Source organism: Myzus persicae, unplaced genomic scaffold (assembly GCF_001856785.1).
Source record: "Myzus persicae strain clone G006 unplaced genomic scaffold, MPER_G0061.0, whole genome shotgun sequence".
In the NCBI taxonomy this organism is placed as follows: domain Eukaryota; kingdom Metazoa; phylum Arthropoda; class Insecta; order Hemiptera; family Aphididae; genus Myzus; species Myzus persicae.
Window position 1 is genome coordinate 208,893 of NW_019101718.1, and position 15,432 is coordinate 224,324.

General features: G+C 29.5%; 1 protein-coding gene across 2 annotated transcripts; it reads right to left on the bottom strand.

Moving 5' to 3' along the window:
• Positions 1-670: 670 nt before the first annotated feature.
• Positions 671-12,514, bottom strand: LOC111030244 (proton-coupled amino acid transporter-like protein pathetic). 2 transcript variants are annotated; one of them, XM_022309653.1, is made up of 9 exons: positions 11,932-12,514; positions 8,622-8,792; positions 8,393-8,543; positions 4,671-4,792; positions 3,076-3,160; positions 2,686-3,012; positions 2,429-2,610; positions 1,957-2,300; positions 671-1,880 (listed from the first exon to the last, which is right to left on the bottom strand). In XM_022309653.1, exons 2-9 carry the CDS (start codon positions 8,780-8,782, stop codon positions 1,375-1,377), a joined length of 1,878 nt encoding a protein of 625 aa, XP_022165345.1. In that variant the 5' UTR covers positions 8,783-8,792; positions 11,932-12,514; the 3' UTR covers positions 671-1,374. The 2 variants fall into 2 exon arrangements, with proteins under 2 accessions (XP_022165345.1, XP_022165346.1); XM_022309654.1 differs by having other exon boundaries at positions 8,622-8,795.
• Between the last annotated feature and the right edge of the window lie 2,918 nt (positions 12,515-15,432).

Below are 15,432 nucleotides of genomic sequence, written 5' to 3' on the forward strand. Positions count from 1 at the left end.
TATGACAATAATGGCGTCGTGACTTGATATCGCCAAAATATTGATATTCACAACGGCGGGCTTAGTTGATTTTTTTAATGTACCTATACCGCATTCAACATTTATGATTACTTTAATAGATTTTTCATTATTTTATTATGGCGTGTAAAGTACTTAGACTATAATATACACTCTAATTTATTGTATACCAATAATGACCAAGTGCTGTAGCCTGTAGGTTTGAAAGATTTTGGTTTCGGTTGAGGTAAGGGAGTTGAAAAATAAAAACTGAGGTTTTAGCCGTTTTTAAAAAAAAATTGTGTTCAAAAACTGAGGTTAACAGGGAGTGTACATAATTATCAAACGAAATTTAACAAAAAAACGTACATAATATACTTATGTGCTTTGGAAAAAAAATGCTGGACATTGAGCAATTTTTTTCACAAACGAGTTTAAATAGATACCTACTTACGGGTTACACCTCTATGGTAGGCTTATGCTTGTACAGAGATAAACCGCTAGTAAATAAGTATAACTAGCTAGGCAGGTTCTTAAATACCTTAAATATGATGGAGTTATTTGATTGGGAAATACATATATACATATATATTATGCTTGAACACACTCTTACACCAACCTTTAGAAAATAGGTACCTACTATGAAACTGCATAAATAAATAATAGTATGAAATGTTGAAAAAACAATTTATGTATTTCGAACAAAAAATACATATAAATTAGGTTTATTATAAATTCATACCAATGGTATAATCATTTGGAATTTTCATCATTTTATATAAAAAAAATTGTATGTATATTGATTTCAACTATTTTACAAGTAGCAACTGATAAAATTCAAAACATATTTAAAATGAATGTCTTATAAAATTGGTAACATATAACAGTGAAAATGTGAAATAGTAGTATAATATAATAATTTAGAAATAATAATGACAATAATAAATAGGTACCTACTAAGAAATTATGCAGTACATTTTAAAAAATTTTTATTGTCAACGGGCATGTATAAAAGCACACTTGACAGTTGATCGAATAAAAGAAGAAAATAACAAATTTTCAATTAAAACAATAATAAATAGGTCTATAAGACAGATAGTATCAGTCAATAACAACACCTACCAACTATAATTATATTATGACAATAGACCGTTAGGAAAGATAATTATGATGTTATATAATATATAGTGTCCAAAATAAATTAAACACATACGAAGACTATGATAGTGAAATAAATAATTATGGTAACATTCATATTGTTTACATAATATATCTAGTGGCATGGAGGTGACTTTACAACATCTCTCCAGGTGTTTGAATAGTGTAATAAGCATAGGTCGATGCAGCGGTGGTGTTTATGCATATTGATACATTTATTTATTTTATCAACACATAAGCTGACTCCGGCCCTGGGCCTATAGTGGTCGTTATAATTTCTATGGTAGAATTTAAAGCATGCCCTTCACTACTAGATCCGTAAGATTGAAATATGTCTACCAAAGACGCATACGCCCCAGAAACCATGGCAAACAAAGCAAGTAAAGCGATGGCCACGTCTTTGGTGGCCGTTAATCGGCTCATACTCTTCTCTTTGGTACTCGATTCATCATTGCTCATTCTCCTTTGCTGTTGTCGCCGAGTATTATCGCCACATTCTATACTCATGTCGTCAAACATCGCATAGTTATCGACACCGTCAAATCTTAAATTGTTTTCTGAATCTGAGTCCTCGTAATTTTCACCATTTTCATTTTCGTTGTTATATTCCCAAAATGCAACCAGATGTATTACAGCCGGGCACATAAGTCCTAGGATGGAGAAGAACACTGCCCCAAATAAAGAGATGATGGGGGCAAGGTTGGGTACGATAGCAGCAATACCAACTGCAATAAATATAATAAATAAATGTAAGTATACACTAGAATGACATTATAGCAATATTATAATATGGTACTGTACAAGTTCCCAGGATCATTAAGGCCCGCATCGCATAGTACTCCCATTCCACGAACTCTTCTTGCTCATCCAGTTCATCTACATCAGCCTGTTTCTTCTCGTCATTTGTAGTATGATTCATTGTTGATGTGACCGTGGTCATGGTCACTATGCTGCCGGCAATGGTGCTCACAGCTACAGTGGAAGTGTCTTTGTCTGTCGTAGGAGTGGAATACTTGGCGTCCCATTTGCGTCTCCGTAGCCAGGGCCTCAAGCGAGCCCAAACTATCTCGCTGGGGACACAAAACTGCAAGCCGTATGAGAAGAGTATCGATAGTGTGACCATGATCTTAACTGTTTCAGCAAATCTATAGTTTGACGTGACCGAGGAAATTACAAATTATTAATACCACTGTCACTAATAATCTGACTATCCTCAGCAGTATTAATTGGTGATTAGGTACTGATTTCTATTCACAATATTAAAAATACGTACATATCATTGGGAAGATTGAGTGTGATCGAACCTTCAGTTGTATTGCCAAAACGTAAGTATCCAAGAAAGCCGGCCATCGAGTACAAAAATACGACCAGCGTCATAGCAGCATTCAACACTCCACACGGGCGGGCCCGGAGGAAATGTTCTGGATGACGCATCGAGTTCTCAATCGGTAGAACCTAAGTCACAGACAAATATTTCTATTGGAGCGATGCTGGCACAGTAATTGAAACTGTCTGAAATATAATACATACGGTGCCGATACCCTCCATAGCAAAGACAACGGTGGCGAAGAACAGAGGCATATGCGCGAGTGTGCCTACCCAGGGGCGAGACGCCATATCGGGTAGTGGTACGGCTGCCAGCACAGCTTCTTTGCTGGCAAATGGACTGACACCAAGCACCACCCAAGCCATGGAACAACCCAAACCGACCAATATGAATGTCGTCGCCACCGCCGAGAAGGGAACCAACACCCGGAGTGAACGAACTATGCCGAGAGGAAGAATCGGTAAGGCGAGACCCAAGATCCAGGTACGGATGGAGAAATGCCACTCTTCAGGCGTATGGTTGTCTGCGACCTGAAAAAAGTCACAGTGAAAATAGGACAGAAATTGTTTCATGTTTGTGTACAGATGTTATACCTGTTTGAACGACGCCGAAACGAGTATGACGTATACACAGTTGCCGAAATAATACGTGCAAAATAGTGCAGCGTTGACGAACCCTCTTTATTATGATGTTTTAAATAGACAGTGACAGACAATGCGGGTTGTAAATACACCGAAAATAATAAAAAAAAATGTTAGGAGATTGCAGTATTTTCTAAACATACCTAGTTAAAAATATATTATTGTACATTGTTCAAGTAATACGATAAAAAAAAAAATTTCATTCAAACACTCGTCAAGGTGTAACGTTTTTTACTTTCAAAATATATTGTAGTTTTTATGTTGTATGGTTCATTTTTTCTATTTTAAAAAGTGTACAACTTTACACTTTGGTATATTTAAGAAATATAAATTTCATCATGCACAATAAGGAGTACTATACATTAAAACAATTAAATTATATTATGCTAATATTATATTTAATTTTGAAATAAATAACAAAATAGATTTTTTTTATATTACTTTGTCGAATTAAATAATGAAGCATATATATTTGACTTTTTTCGCAGACAAATATTAAATATATGGGTTGATAATTGTAAGTTTTGATTTTCGTAAAATCGTCAATAATATTGTATAAGACCTAACAATTTAATAAAATATAATATCATATAATATGTCCAATCGCAATAAATATGGCTTGAAGAACATATGAAAAGTTCAAAATGTTCATTATATTATTGATTTAGCATTGATTTTTGAAAAATTATTTGGGTTGTTGGCTTAAATGAGTATTTGGATAATTGGATTAGATATATAAACAGCAGAAATACAACCGTATTACATATAGGTACATGTTAACTTATTAGTTATTAGTGAATTCAAATGTGTTCTCAGGGTTTTTTTTCTATCATTTACGTTCTATGTAATCAGATCAGTTGATTGGAACAAAATAATTTGCCATCTTTTGATGTATGATATTTGGTTACACATAAACAGCAGTCACGTGTGCTGAATGTACATTTACGAGTATTTAATAATTGTTGTCAGGTATAAGTATATTGTATAATCATTTACACAATTATATCTAACACATATACCTACGACGAATACAAACAAAAAAATTGCCTATGCGTAACCCTTTAATAATAATTATTCTTTACATTCCCTTTTAATATTATTGCCCAACGGTACGGGAAAATACGTCGAACTAAAGTGAAATGTATACTCATAAGGCCGACACAGCATAATAATGTATAATTGTAGAAAGGAATATTGAATAACATTTAAAATTAAAGTGTTTCAACGGGTAGACATATTATTTTTTAAATGAGCGCATTTTTAAAAATTATCGTTTTAGACTCAAACATACGTAGACGAAAAGGTGTCCAAACATTTACCATTTAAATATAAGATACCATTTGGCTGCCATTTGGTGAAACAAACCGGGTATACACAAAGAATATTTTTTTTCATCTAAGACCAGCCGTCGAAGAGCATAATATTTTCTTGGAATAATCAGAAGGTCACATTTATGCTATTTTATATCCGCTATAGTGCAATAGCGTTGACAATTATTTAATTATGCAACAACAGTATTACTATAATATTATAATCTATCGTCATACCTGGCGAACGAAGCCCAGGAGCGAAACCGGTGCGGGCCTGTCTTAAATGCCGCGAAGGCGGTGTCTGCGAAACCGAGGGCTGGGCGACGAGTACGACGGGCCAGCGATTGCGAGCACAGCACCTAGGAAAATAGCAATACATAATATATAATAATAATAATAATAATAATAATAATATATTATCAAAATAACTCCTGGACGACTATTATAATATCTAAACTCGACACGATTATTGTACCATCTTGTTATTTTACTCATGACAGCTTAATTAAAACACAATAAAACGTACGCGTAGTGAGATAAAAATGAAGTAACTTTATATATATTTATACGTCTCGCGTGAAACAGGATAATATTATTATAGAGAATCGACGAAAAATCATAAAAATTAAATAAAAAAAGAATGTCATAATGACGGCCAGTAGTTATGTAAATTATAGACCACGGCAGTGTGTTGGGGCGCTTGCATTCGAAATCAAACGGCGCGAGTAGCAGTCATTAATCAAATAATTGTAAGTGCGTTACAAATAATTACAATACTACACACATATGAAAAGAAAAACTCGGCAGTCGGCCTATATGCTGCTGTGATTTTCAATGAGTTGTCAATCACTTAACTATAGGTAAAATAACTCCAGTATACTCCGTCAATTTGGTTATTATTGTAGAAAATATTTTCGAAAAAAATACAGAGAATCCAACAATTATTAATAATTAATATATTATATTATTATGTAAAGATATTTCACAGTTTTTGTGTCAGTTGTGATTTGTAAATTGTAGAGTAGAGGTATTTTTTTATCTTACTACATATTATTATTATTATTATTATTATGTTTAGTGATTACCCTATACTTTGGATTCTGAGCTCAGTGATGAATGCATTGATATTACAATAATGTGTTTTTTAGTTTGTGTTTTTCACCACTGCCTATAATTGGAGCAGTAAAAATTTTAACTTCAATATATTTTCTGATATATCTAGAATTATGAATTTAGCTGGGAGTTAAAAATTTACAATTTCTAGTACTTCTTATAACGAAAATTAATTAAAGAAAAATTGAATTTTTAGGTATTCAGACTCAATTTTTGCAAAATCGATTTTCTCATTTCGTTCGCAATATAATAATAAATAACCTTAAATACTTCAATTTTTCACCAAATGCAAAATGTAAATTGAAGGTGCTTGGTATATTTTGGAAAATATTTTGATATCGATAAAAAAATTACACTTAATCAAAACATTTTTAATTTAAAATGTGATTCCATATAAGTGTTTTCACTATTTAAAAAAATAGTGTCATATTTTCAGTTTACCAATTTACCTCACATATTTCATAATTTAAATATTTTTTTTCCTATAATCGTTATTCGATGCAACCCTTTTTATTAACTAGGTAACAACATAATTTGTAAGTATAAAGTAGCAGATATTTTATAAATACAATTGTACGTACAAACTAAAACTCTGTAACTAAAGTTATTTTTATTTTACTATGATAGTGCGTTATTTTTATTGATTGGTTCAAGTTTTGTCAGCTTTTTTAAAAACTTATTTGAAATTGTTTGCGATTTGCCGATTGTGCTTTTTTCACGTCTGTTATCTATAAGACATTTGTCCATATTAAAAAATTAATTAAAACATTCAGAAAAAATTAATTCAAATATACTAAACTAAATTCAATACAATAGAGAATAGCACACCATACAGGACTGTTACAAAGTTGACCGAAGTCTGAAATCAATAATAAATAAAAGTGTCAATCGATTGTCGTTTTTAAAATTTGTATTAATTTAAGATTTCAGAAACTATGAAATAATGATATTAATTAATATTTTACGTACAACAGTTGAACAATAAACTCATTTCCTTAAAATACACACACACACCACTTTCATGCACGTCCTCGCATGCGTGTCAGTATAAACGTGTTCCAACTATATTAATATTATTAATAAATAATCATTAATTTATCATTGTGACAATAATATTTTTGTACATAATATAATATTTTTTCAAAATATTTTAAAAATAGCCATGTTTTTAAGCTAACAAAACATTTTAATTGTTGAACTGAAACAATTAGACCTCTGCTCTTAGGGTTGCTTTTAAAATCAGCCTGGGGCAAATGATACTACTGAATTTAAATTCATGGATAATAGTATGCACCTACTTGGAAAACATTTAACGGCGTGAAACACATAAAAACAATATTGTGAAACCGTAAATGATGTAAGTGGCAAGTACATTAATTTACGTTGTACAGTTCTTTAAGAGTATAATATTGTAATTTGTAACTTGAAACACATTTTTTTTTAGTTTAAAGTTTTTTTTTAATGTCATTACGATTGTCTACATCGAACGCCTTAACAAAAGCAAGTAAACACAATTAATACGTTCATACAACAAATCGATGTGGATTTCGGAATTTGAGCCTTTGGACCTTTTTAAAACACTTTTGGAGTACTCATTGATCTACCATGTAGTTGAATTAATTTTAACAAAATCAGTAACATATTTTAGGTAAAATAATTAACTTGTATGCCAATGTATACCGATGTACCAATGTAAAAATGTACAATTTTTGTGAATAGGTTCATAGTATAAATAGCTTATGAATGAATCTAAATATTTTTTAAATTTATTGTGTCTTAGTGAAGAATTATTAATACAAGAGTATACGTACTGGCGAAAAGGCCAAAGTGAAAATAAATAAAACAATTTTGGTCCATATAATTTCAATATTTTTAAATTTTTATTAGTACAACTTATGAGGAATTTTATTTTATTTTTAAAATAACGTTGTAAATAGAAAATGATAATTTAAGTAATATCAGTGGAATGTTTCAAGTTTCTAAGGTTAATATTTTTGACCTCCCATAAGTAGTATCAAATAACCATTAAGTCCAATTTGTTACCCGAAACCCCTCAAAGATTGAGATTGAAAAGGTGCTCTAAAAAGTGATGACAGGCACAAAAAACACAACACACATCGTTGTAAAACCAATACATTCGTTGTTCTGTTTAGAATTTAAAAATGTTAGATATTGAATATCATTCCTCATAATCTAAAATAAACAAAGAGTTTAACAGGAAGGTAAATAACATCGTTGAAATTCATTTTGTTCTCACTGATTAACAATCATTTGATATTAAATAATAAAATAAGTTTGTTTGCTGACTGATACGCAGATGACATACATATAACACGAGTCTAAAGAGTGTCTATGCACAGTACACATTGTGACAGTTTTCTGCCAATTTTAGTTTTTTTTTTTAATTTCAAAAGCTATTTGAAGTACTTATAGGTACTATAAGTTACAATAACAAAAGGTTTTTTCTAATACATTAGTAACCTGTCTATCATTAACAATATGTATTCTTGAATGAATTTTTGCTTCTTTACATTTTCGTTTCGAATGGCTTTATATTAATTTGAATTTATTGTCTATTCTAAAGCAGAATATGTTTTTAAATAGTTGTAATTCTTAACAAACAAACATAAAATGAGCATGACTAACTTATTTTTAATACAATTTCGAATAGAATAATGATGATACCACTTATACTCGATGAATCAATCGCTTTGTACGATAACGTATATCATTACTATATATATTTGGTGTGTACAGACGAACGGACAGGCTAAGGGACAAGGGCAGAACCGATGAGAATGATCCTATAGGTATGTACACAGCGTGGGTATTGTTGTTATACTCACCAGAAGGTAGATGCAATGCGCGCACAGCGCTCCGATGGCAGCAGTCCCAAACAGGCCAAAAATGAGACCGCCGTTTTTGAAAGCGTTCGGCATGGCAAGAACGCCAGAACCGAGACTACTCTTTATCAGATGTAACAAAGCGCCGGTCGCACTGGAAAACCATTTTGTGTTGCAGATACGAAATCAAGGAGGTACAAATAATAATAATAACAATCCAGTTTATACTCACGAGGTTGAATTGGAGTTGTCACGCATCTGAAATGGGTCGTACGGCAGCTGCTTTTTTCCACCCTTGTCACGACGCCACCCCTGTGTTCCGACGTTGCCGTCTCCATCGTTGCCATTGTTGCCGTCTACACCATGTCCATTCAAACTCATTGTGGGTTTCATACTGCGAAATCTGCTAGAAAATACACATTACAAATCATAAACCATGGGCATCACTGTTTGACTAGGCATTAGGTTTACCTATGTGACCATATGTATCGTTTTGTTGTCGTTAATATAATAACGTAATATCGTCACTAATGCATCTAAATCATGCAATCGGTATAGTATTATAATGTTAAAGTTTTATAGATGAACAAAATACGTAAATAACGACCGATTATTGTGCCCCAAATAACGTGATAAAAAAATTAATAGTTTCATTGAATTGGTACAATAATATACTGGGTATATGTTTAATATTTTAATAATTATTCGATATTATAAGTACATTACCCAAACAGCTAGTCATATTTTTTCATGGAGTATTGTACCTTCAAATATCAAATCTAAGCCTGTTGTTCAAGAATCAAGGATATAATATTTTTGTTTGAATTACATATAACTTTTAATAAAAATTAAAAATAATCCAACCTTAAATACTAATATAATTTTGATGATTAAATTAAAAAAATAAAATTAGTAAGGATGAAATATGTAAGTTAACAAGTGGTTAGTGGATATTGTTTGTCGAATTTTCTTCGGTAAGAATAACAAATATATAAGAACATAAGACGTACCATTGATTGATATCATAACAATTTTTGAAATTATAAATAGTTGTGTTCAAATAAAATATCAAATTGCCTACAAAAAAAATAATAATAAATAATTCAAACACATATGTAATTTTACGGTCTCGATAAAAATTAAGATCAAAACAATTCATAAATATTATATATATATATATACATTGTATACATGTATAGAAGGGTCCTAAAATAAAGTAGTCCGCTATAAAATTATACTGTTTGTTATAGTTATAACACTTATAACAAATCATATAGATGTGTGGTTTTGAGTCCTGGTAAAACTTTCTGTATACACAAGGTGTAACAGATAGACCTGACCAAAAAAAAAAAAAAAAATGATGCTACATCACAACGTAGGTCAAATTTTTAAAAAATACACTAATGTCAGCAATTTTCCTAGAATTATATTTTGAAAAAAGTTATTACGTTCCAAATGAATTTAATCAAAAAAATATTGATGTTTAAAAAAATTCTAAAAAATAAACTACTCGACTTAAAATAAATGTTTTTATCATCAAAATTGATCGAAATAAAATAAAATAAATCTTGAGGCCTACAAACAGTCAAATATGTGAATTTTTATAGTGTTTTTTTCATAAAAGTCATACCTAATGATTTGATTTTTGGTAATAGACCACACGTGGTCCACATTATAGTACAATTTTCAAATAATTCTTAAATTTTCAAGTTAAACTGCTCTGATTAATTTAAGTTTTTATTATTTTATCTTTAGTCAATTGTAAAAATAAAATAAATAAAATAGATAGTTTGAAAATTAATAAAATCTTATTAGGCATATTAGTTAGGTATATACAAATATATCATATTTAGCGTTTGAATGGTGATTTAATCTGTTGAAAATTATGTTATTAATTGAAAATTTCCACATAACTCATCGTTATATGTCAATAAACATGAAATAAAAAATATTAATTCAAGCATTAGTTTAAAATTAGGAATTTGCATTTATTTTATTTTATGTGTATGTAAGACAATAATATTTTATTTTAAATTTGGATGTTGTTCTATATATTATTGTAGTAATATACAATGTAGTAAATATATCTGTATAGTTTGAATAGGTACATACAAAATATATGTAATCTAAGACAGCTGCACAACTTATTTTTGTTCATTTTTAATAATTTTTAAAAATGTTTTCAATCTTAATCATTAATTGATATACACCGATTCATAATGTGTTAATGTCACTTAGATACATTTAAGCTATGTACTCGCCTAACTATAAAACTTATACATCTTAAGTATAAAATACATAATAGATAGGTAGACCTTCATATAATATTATTATGTTTGATGACTAATTTACCGAATTACTGAATACAGAATGTATTATATTTCTTAGGATATTCTTGGATACTTTTGTCAAGAAAAAATAGTACAATTATATGTAACATTTAAATTTCAAATCGATATGCCATTTTATGAACTATGTTTCTTACTAACTTTGTTTCATATAATAAACCAACATAGTAGATACTTAAATAACATTTTCAATTTCTTATGATATTTTTTTAAACATTTTATAAAAATGTGTCTTTATTGGACGTTTGAAACCATTTATAAATCATGAATGTATCGTTTTATTAAAACGATGTAAAAGTCAGACCACCCGGTTTCGATGATTATTCAGTTTACCATATCTTATAAAACAAAATTCATAAAGTAATCGTTTTTTTTTAAACATTCAAATGCTAAAGAAATATTTATTTAGTTCCAATCAAATAAGTAAAAATACATACCTACTCGATTACGTTTTGAAGTAAAATATTATATTATGTAAAAATGTGGATACTGAGTGGTCATCAAATAATAAAGCAGTATAGTTTGTTCTTATGTCTTTTTTAATGGGAACTGTTTGTATGTACAATTGCACAAAGTGTACAGTGATATCATTATCAGACGAAAAGACTTTTCCCTATAGGCAATATAAATACTGCGTCTGTCAACAACACACGTCGTTATAGACGTTAACTACATTGGACGCAAATGACGACGATAAAGACGAGGAAAAAAAAAATAATGATTCGAAATAATAACTGTTTACACTCGTCGAATCACTTGTATCTCAAGAGCAGGTTTACCTGCATAAATAAAAACATACAATCTACTTATTTCACCGTGCTTTACTCTTATCGCCGACATCGCGTAGGTAGTCGTTATATGTACATTTCCTATTTCTTTACCGCTATTAACAAGAGTAAATGCTTCTAAAAAAAAATGTTTACATCCTCTCGAGATTCGAGGGAGCGGTGGCGGCTACTCTACATGACGCTTGCGTCACGCATCACTACGAATATTATTGTACCTTGCTCATAATTATATCTATATATACAAGTTTCTGCGCTCGTATATATATTATTATAATATATATATATATATTAATATACCTAAAGGCGTCGACGACCTCCACACGATGAAGATGACACGTGTACACAATGACAAAATAAAAATAACCAATCGAATTGGGTAAAAAAACAAGCGAAAAACGACTCTTACCTTTAGCAGCTGGGAGGGTTGCAGGTGGTAGTGGTGATGGTGATTTTGGTATGATGTGCTACTGCTGACGGTGTCGCAGCGGAAACGCTGCGATTTTTCTTCGCTCTCCTCAATTGTCACGGTCGCTGCTGCTGCTTTTCTCGTCCAGTTGTCCCGTTGTCCGGTCAATGTGTCCAAAGGCAGGCCGTCCGTCCGATGTGAGCGGCGTCGACAGACTGAACAGATTTATTTTAGACTTGGGGCGAATATGAGTAAAATATATAACGACGACTACAATTATTATTATCGAAATATTTTAATTAATTTCGATGCCGATTACGTAGATTGCAGGCGGTCACCATTATCATCTATCAGTGGTGACTTCTATGCTCTTTAAATCTGCGCTGGCTAAACTGTTCGGTCGATAAATGCGGTGAAGTCGTGTTACTGCCGATGTTGTTGCTTTGTGACTATTACTCGACTATCATACGAAACTATTATAATATGTCAATGAATGGACGAATTTGACAACAGAATGTGATAATAATATTGTGTAGAGACGACATAATTATAATTGAGTGCGTAGATTGCACTAATTTGTCTTAATGATAGAATCAATCGAAACAGTTATACGTCCCAAAGTGGTGACGGCGGCGCCTTGTAATGACAATAGCGATAACGCGCGCGATAATAATTACTCTGACCATGGGCGTCGAGCGAGCAACACGCGTAACCGAATGCAATTCGAAAGCTCGGAAAACCGAACACCAATAATAATAATATCGCATAATGTGCGTATTCCAATAATAAGTTATTATATATTATATTATTATTAAACGGCAACACAAATATACGACGACGATAAGACAGTTAGCATGTGCACTGTACACCTACGTATCCCATGGTTTAATTATACGCCGGTATCACCTATGGATTTTTGTAGGAATCGATTTCGGTTATCTCAGTATTAACATATACTTATTAAAATAATACATAATAATTTAATAGATGTTATTACTATTCGTATATCCAATTATTTTAAATACCTACGAGTGTTCATAATTGTTATGGTATGATTTATTATTTGCGCACTTTAATTATAAAACCGTTCTTTACGAATTATTTTATCAAAACAACATACACATAATATATTATTAATACTACTATTTTTGTCGTTTAAATTGCCAGAACCGCTATATACATTATTTATTATAATATTCAATATTTATAAGAAATTGATGGCTTATCCTGATAAGTTTTCAGTCTTATTCAATTATTACGTCATATTCTCAATGTACCTTAAATCCTAAAGCGAGAATCGTATATCTTTACAAAATAATAATAAGGTTCAATGTTCAAAGTTTTATCACAGCGAAATTGTTTTGTTTTCACCAAAATCAGTCATCTTTATTTTTATTTGTTTGTATGGATAATGTACCTAAGTCTTAGACAATAATGGAGGTGTTGAAGATAAACTTTAAAGGAAAGTCAAAATTATCAAGCTATTCCTTCATTGTGGTACTATTAATTAATAAATTACAATATCAATATTTTTAAATCAATGCTGAATTCCTGTGGTTTCAATAATAATTAATAACTAATAAGCACTACAGTTTTTTTTTTATGATAACCGTACACGATAGTTGATAATTACAAAATAGTTCATAAGTTAATAATTATTTTAAGTGACATTTAGATGAACTATAATGTTAATAAATTTATAATAATATCTTCATAAAATAATAAGTCATAGTATTTAAATTTATATTTTGAAACCATTTTTTATTTTTAATTAATATAATTACATTTTATGAAATATCTTGTAGCCATGATTTAGTTTTAAAAAAGCCAAGTTTGAATTTTTTTCTCTAAATTTATTATTTGCGTCAAATCTGAATTGATTTTTTTATATATTTTGATTAGGTAGTTACATATAATATTTTATTTTATTTATTTATTATCATATTAATTATATATGTAGACTTAAGATATTATATACGAGTATATATCTAACTTTACACTGTTATAACCTCTTGGTAGTGTTTGCATTAGACATTAGTACTTAACTACTTTAAGAATAGTACCTATTATAAATGTTCAATTTAAGTTTTAATGTTAATGATAACAATTATTAACTTATTCATACTGTATGATTGTTTGAATTAATCTGAATTAATTGTATCATTTTATCATTTTCTGCTAAGATTATAACTGGTGTACCTAATAGAACTAAATTAATTTAATCATAGCGTTTCGTATTAATATTTATTTATAGAAAATAAATACCTGTTCGGTGTTCATATACAGTTGAAATGTTTAACTTAAATTTATAAGCATTAAATTAACATAAATTATTGAATACTTTTTTATCGTCATAAGTTTTGATGGCATTTTTTTAAGTACTTTAATTAATTTATATTTTTTGAAAACATTTATCTATCGGTACTTTTATTTTATCGAGACCTTTTACTTTTAAGTTTGTATTATATTTTTCATTGCATTAAAAAATGTTTCTGTTTAAATATATATTTTTAAAATTATTATTACTAACTATTGAATGAAATTTTTGAAATCCGTTCTAAACATTTTACAATAGAAATATCACCTATAATATGCAATATTCATACTTAATAAAAATATTAAATAGTGGGTAAATGAATACCGGTTTGCTATAAATTACATATGTGTCACTTGGGTCACTGTAATGTATATGATAAATTTGAATTCAATTGTATAATATCATTGTGTTCGAAATACGATTTTGAGAGATATGGTCTAACAGATTTTATTACTGTATGTATATTTTATGATGATATTGTAATGTATTTTGCTATTAACAAAACAACAGGTTGAATTAATTTTTGCTTTAATTTTTTTATAAGTTTCAAGTAACCACGAATCATATTTATGAATTAAAAAAAAAATAGTTAAAACTTTCATTCCCGGCTTCAATATCTAATTTTGTTTAAATTTTAATTTAATGTGTATATTTAAAAAAAAAACTGTGTAAATATAATAAATTTTCTGATTTTTTGGTTATATTATAAAATACTTGAGAAATCTTTTTTTTTTTTGGACATTTTTTAGTAACCTTGTTTTAAATTTTCAATCTTAAGCTATAAAAAATGAACATTTTATACATTTTTAACTACAAAATAATTTGTATATTTTAGTGATTTTGATAAATGTTGTCAACATTTGAACATTAAAAGTATTTTAAAAACCAATCGTGGCTATATGTATTTTTAATATTTGTGAACTGATATTATATTATATTATATTATTTTTAAACTATAGAATTCAATTTTTCAGCTTTTTACCATACCTAATAATTTTTATTGATATGTATAGGAAAAATACTAAAACAAAAAATGTCTTATGCCTATAAATAGCTCAAAAAGAGTCAAAATATTTTGAAAATGTAACCATGTATTGCAGGGATGGCGAACGTTTTTGTACCAGCGTGTCAAATAAAAATATTGGTTGGATTTTGTTTTCCCAGCGTGTCAACTACTTTGGTAA

Coding starts and splice junctions, on each gene's coding strand:
- LOC111030244 (XM_022309653.1), bottom strand. CDS start 8,782: ATGAAACCCACAATGAGTTTGAATGGACATGGTGTAGACGGCAACAAT. Junction 8,544..8,621: donor GACAACTCCAATTCAACCTC/GTGAGTATAAAC, acceptor ATGGTTTTCCAG/TGCGACCGGCGCTTTGTTAC. Junction 4,793..8,392: donor CGCATTGCATCTACCTTCTG/GTGAGTATAACA, acceptor CTATTTTCCTAG/GTGCTGTGCTCGCAATCGCT.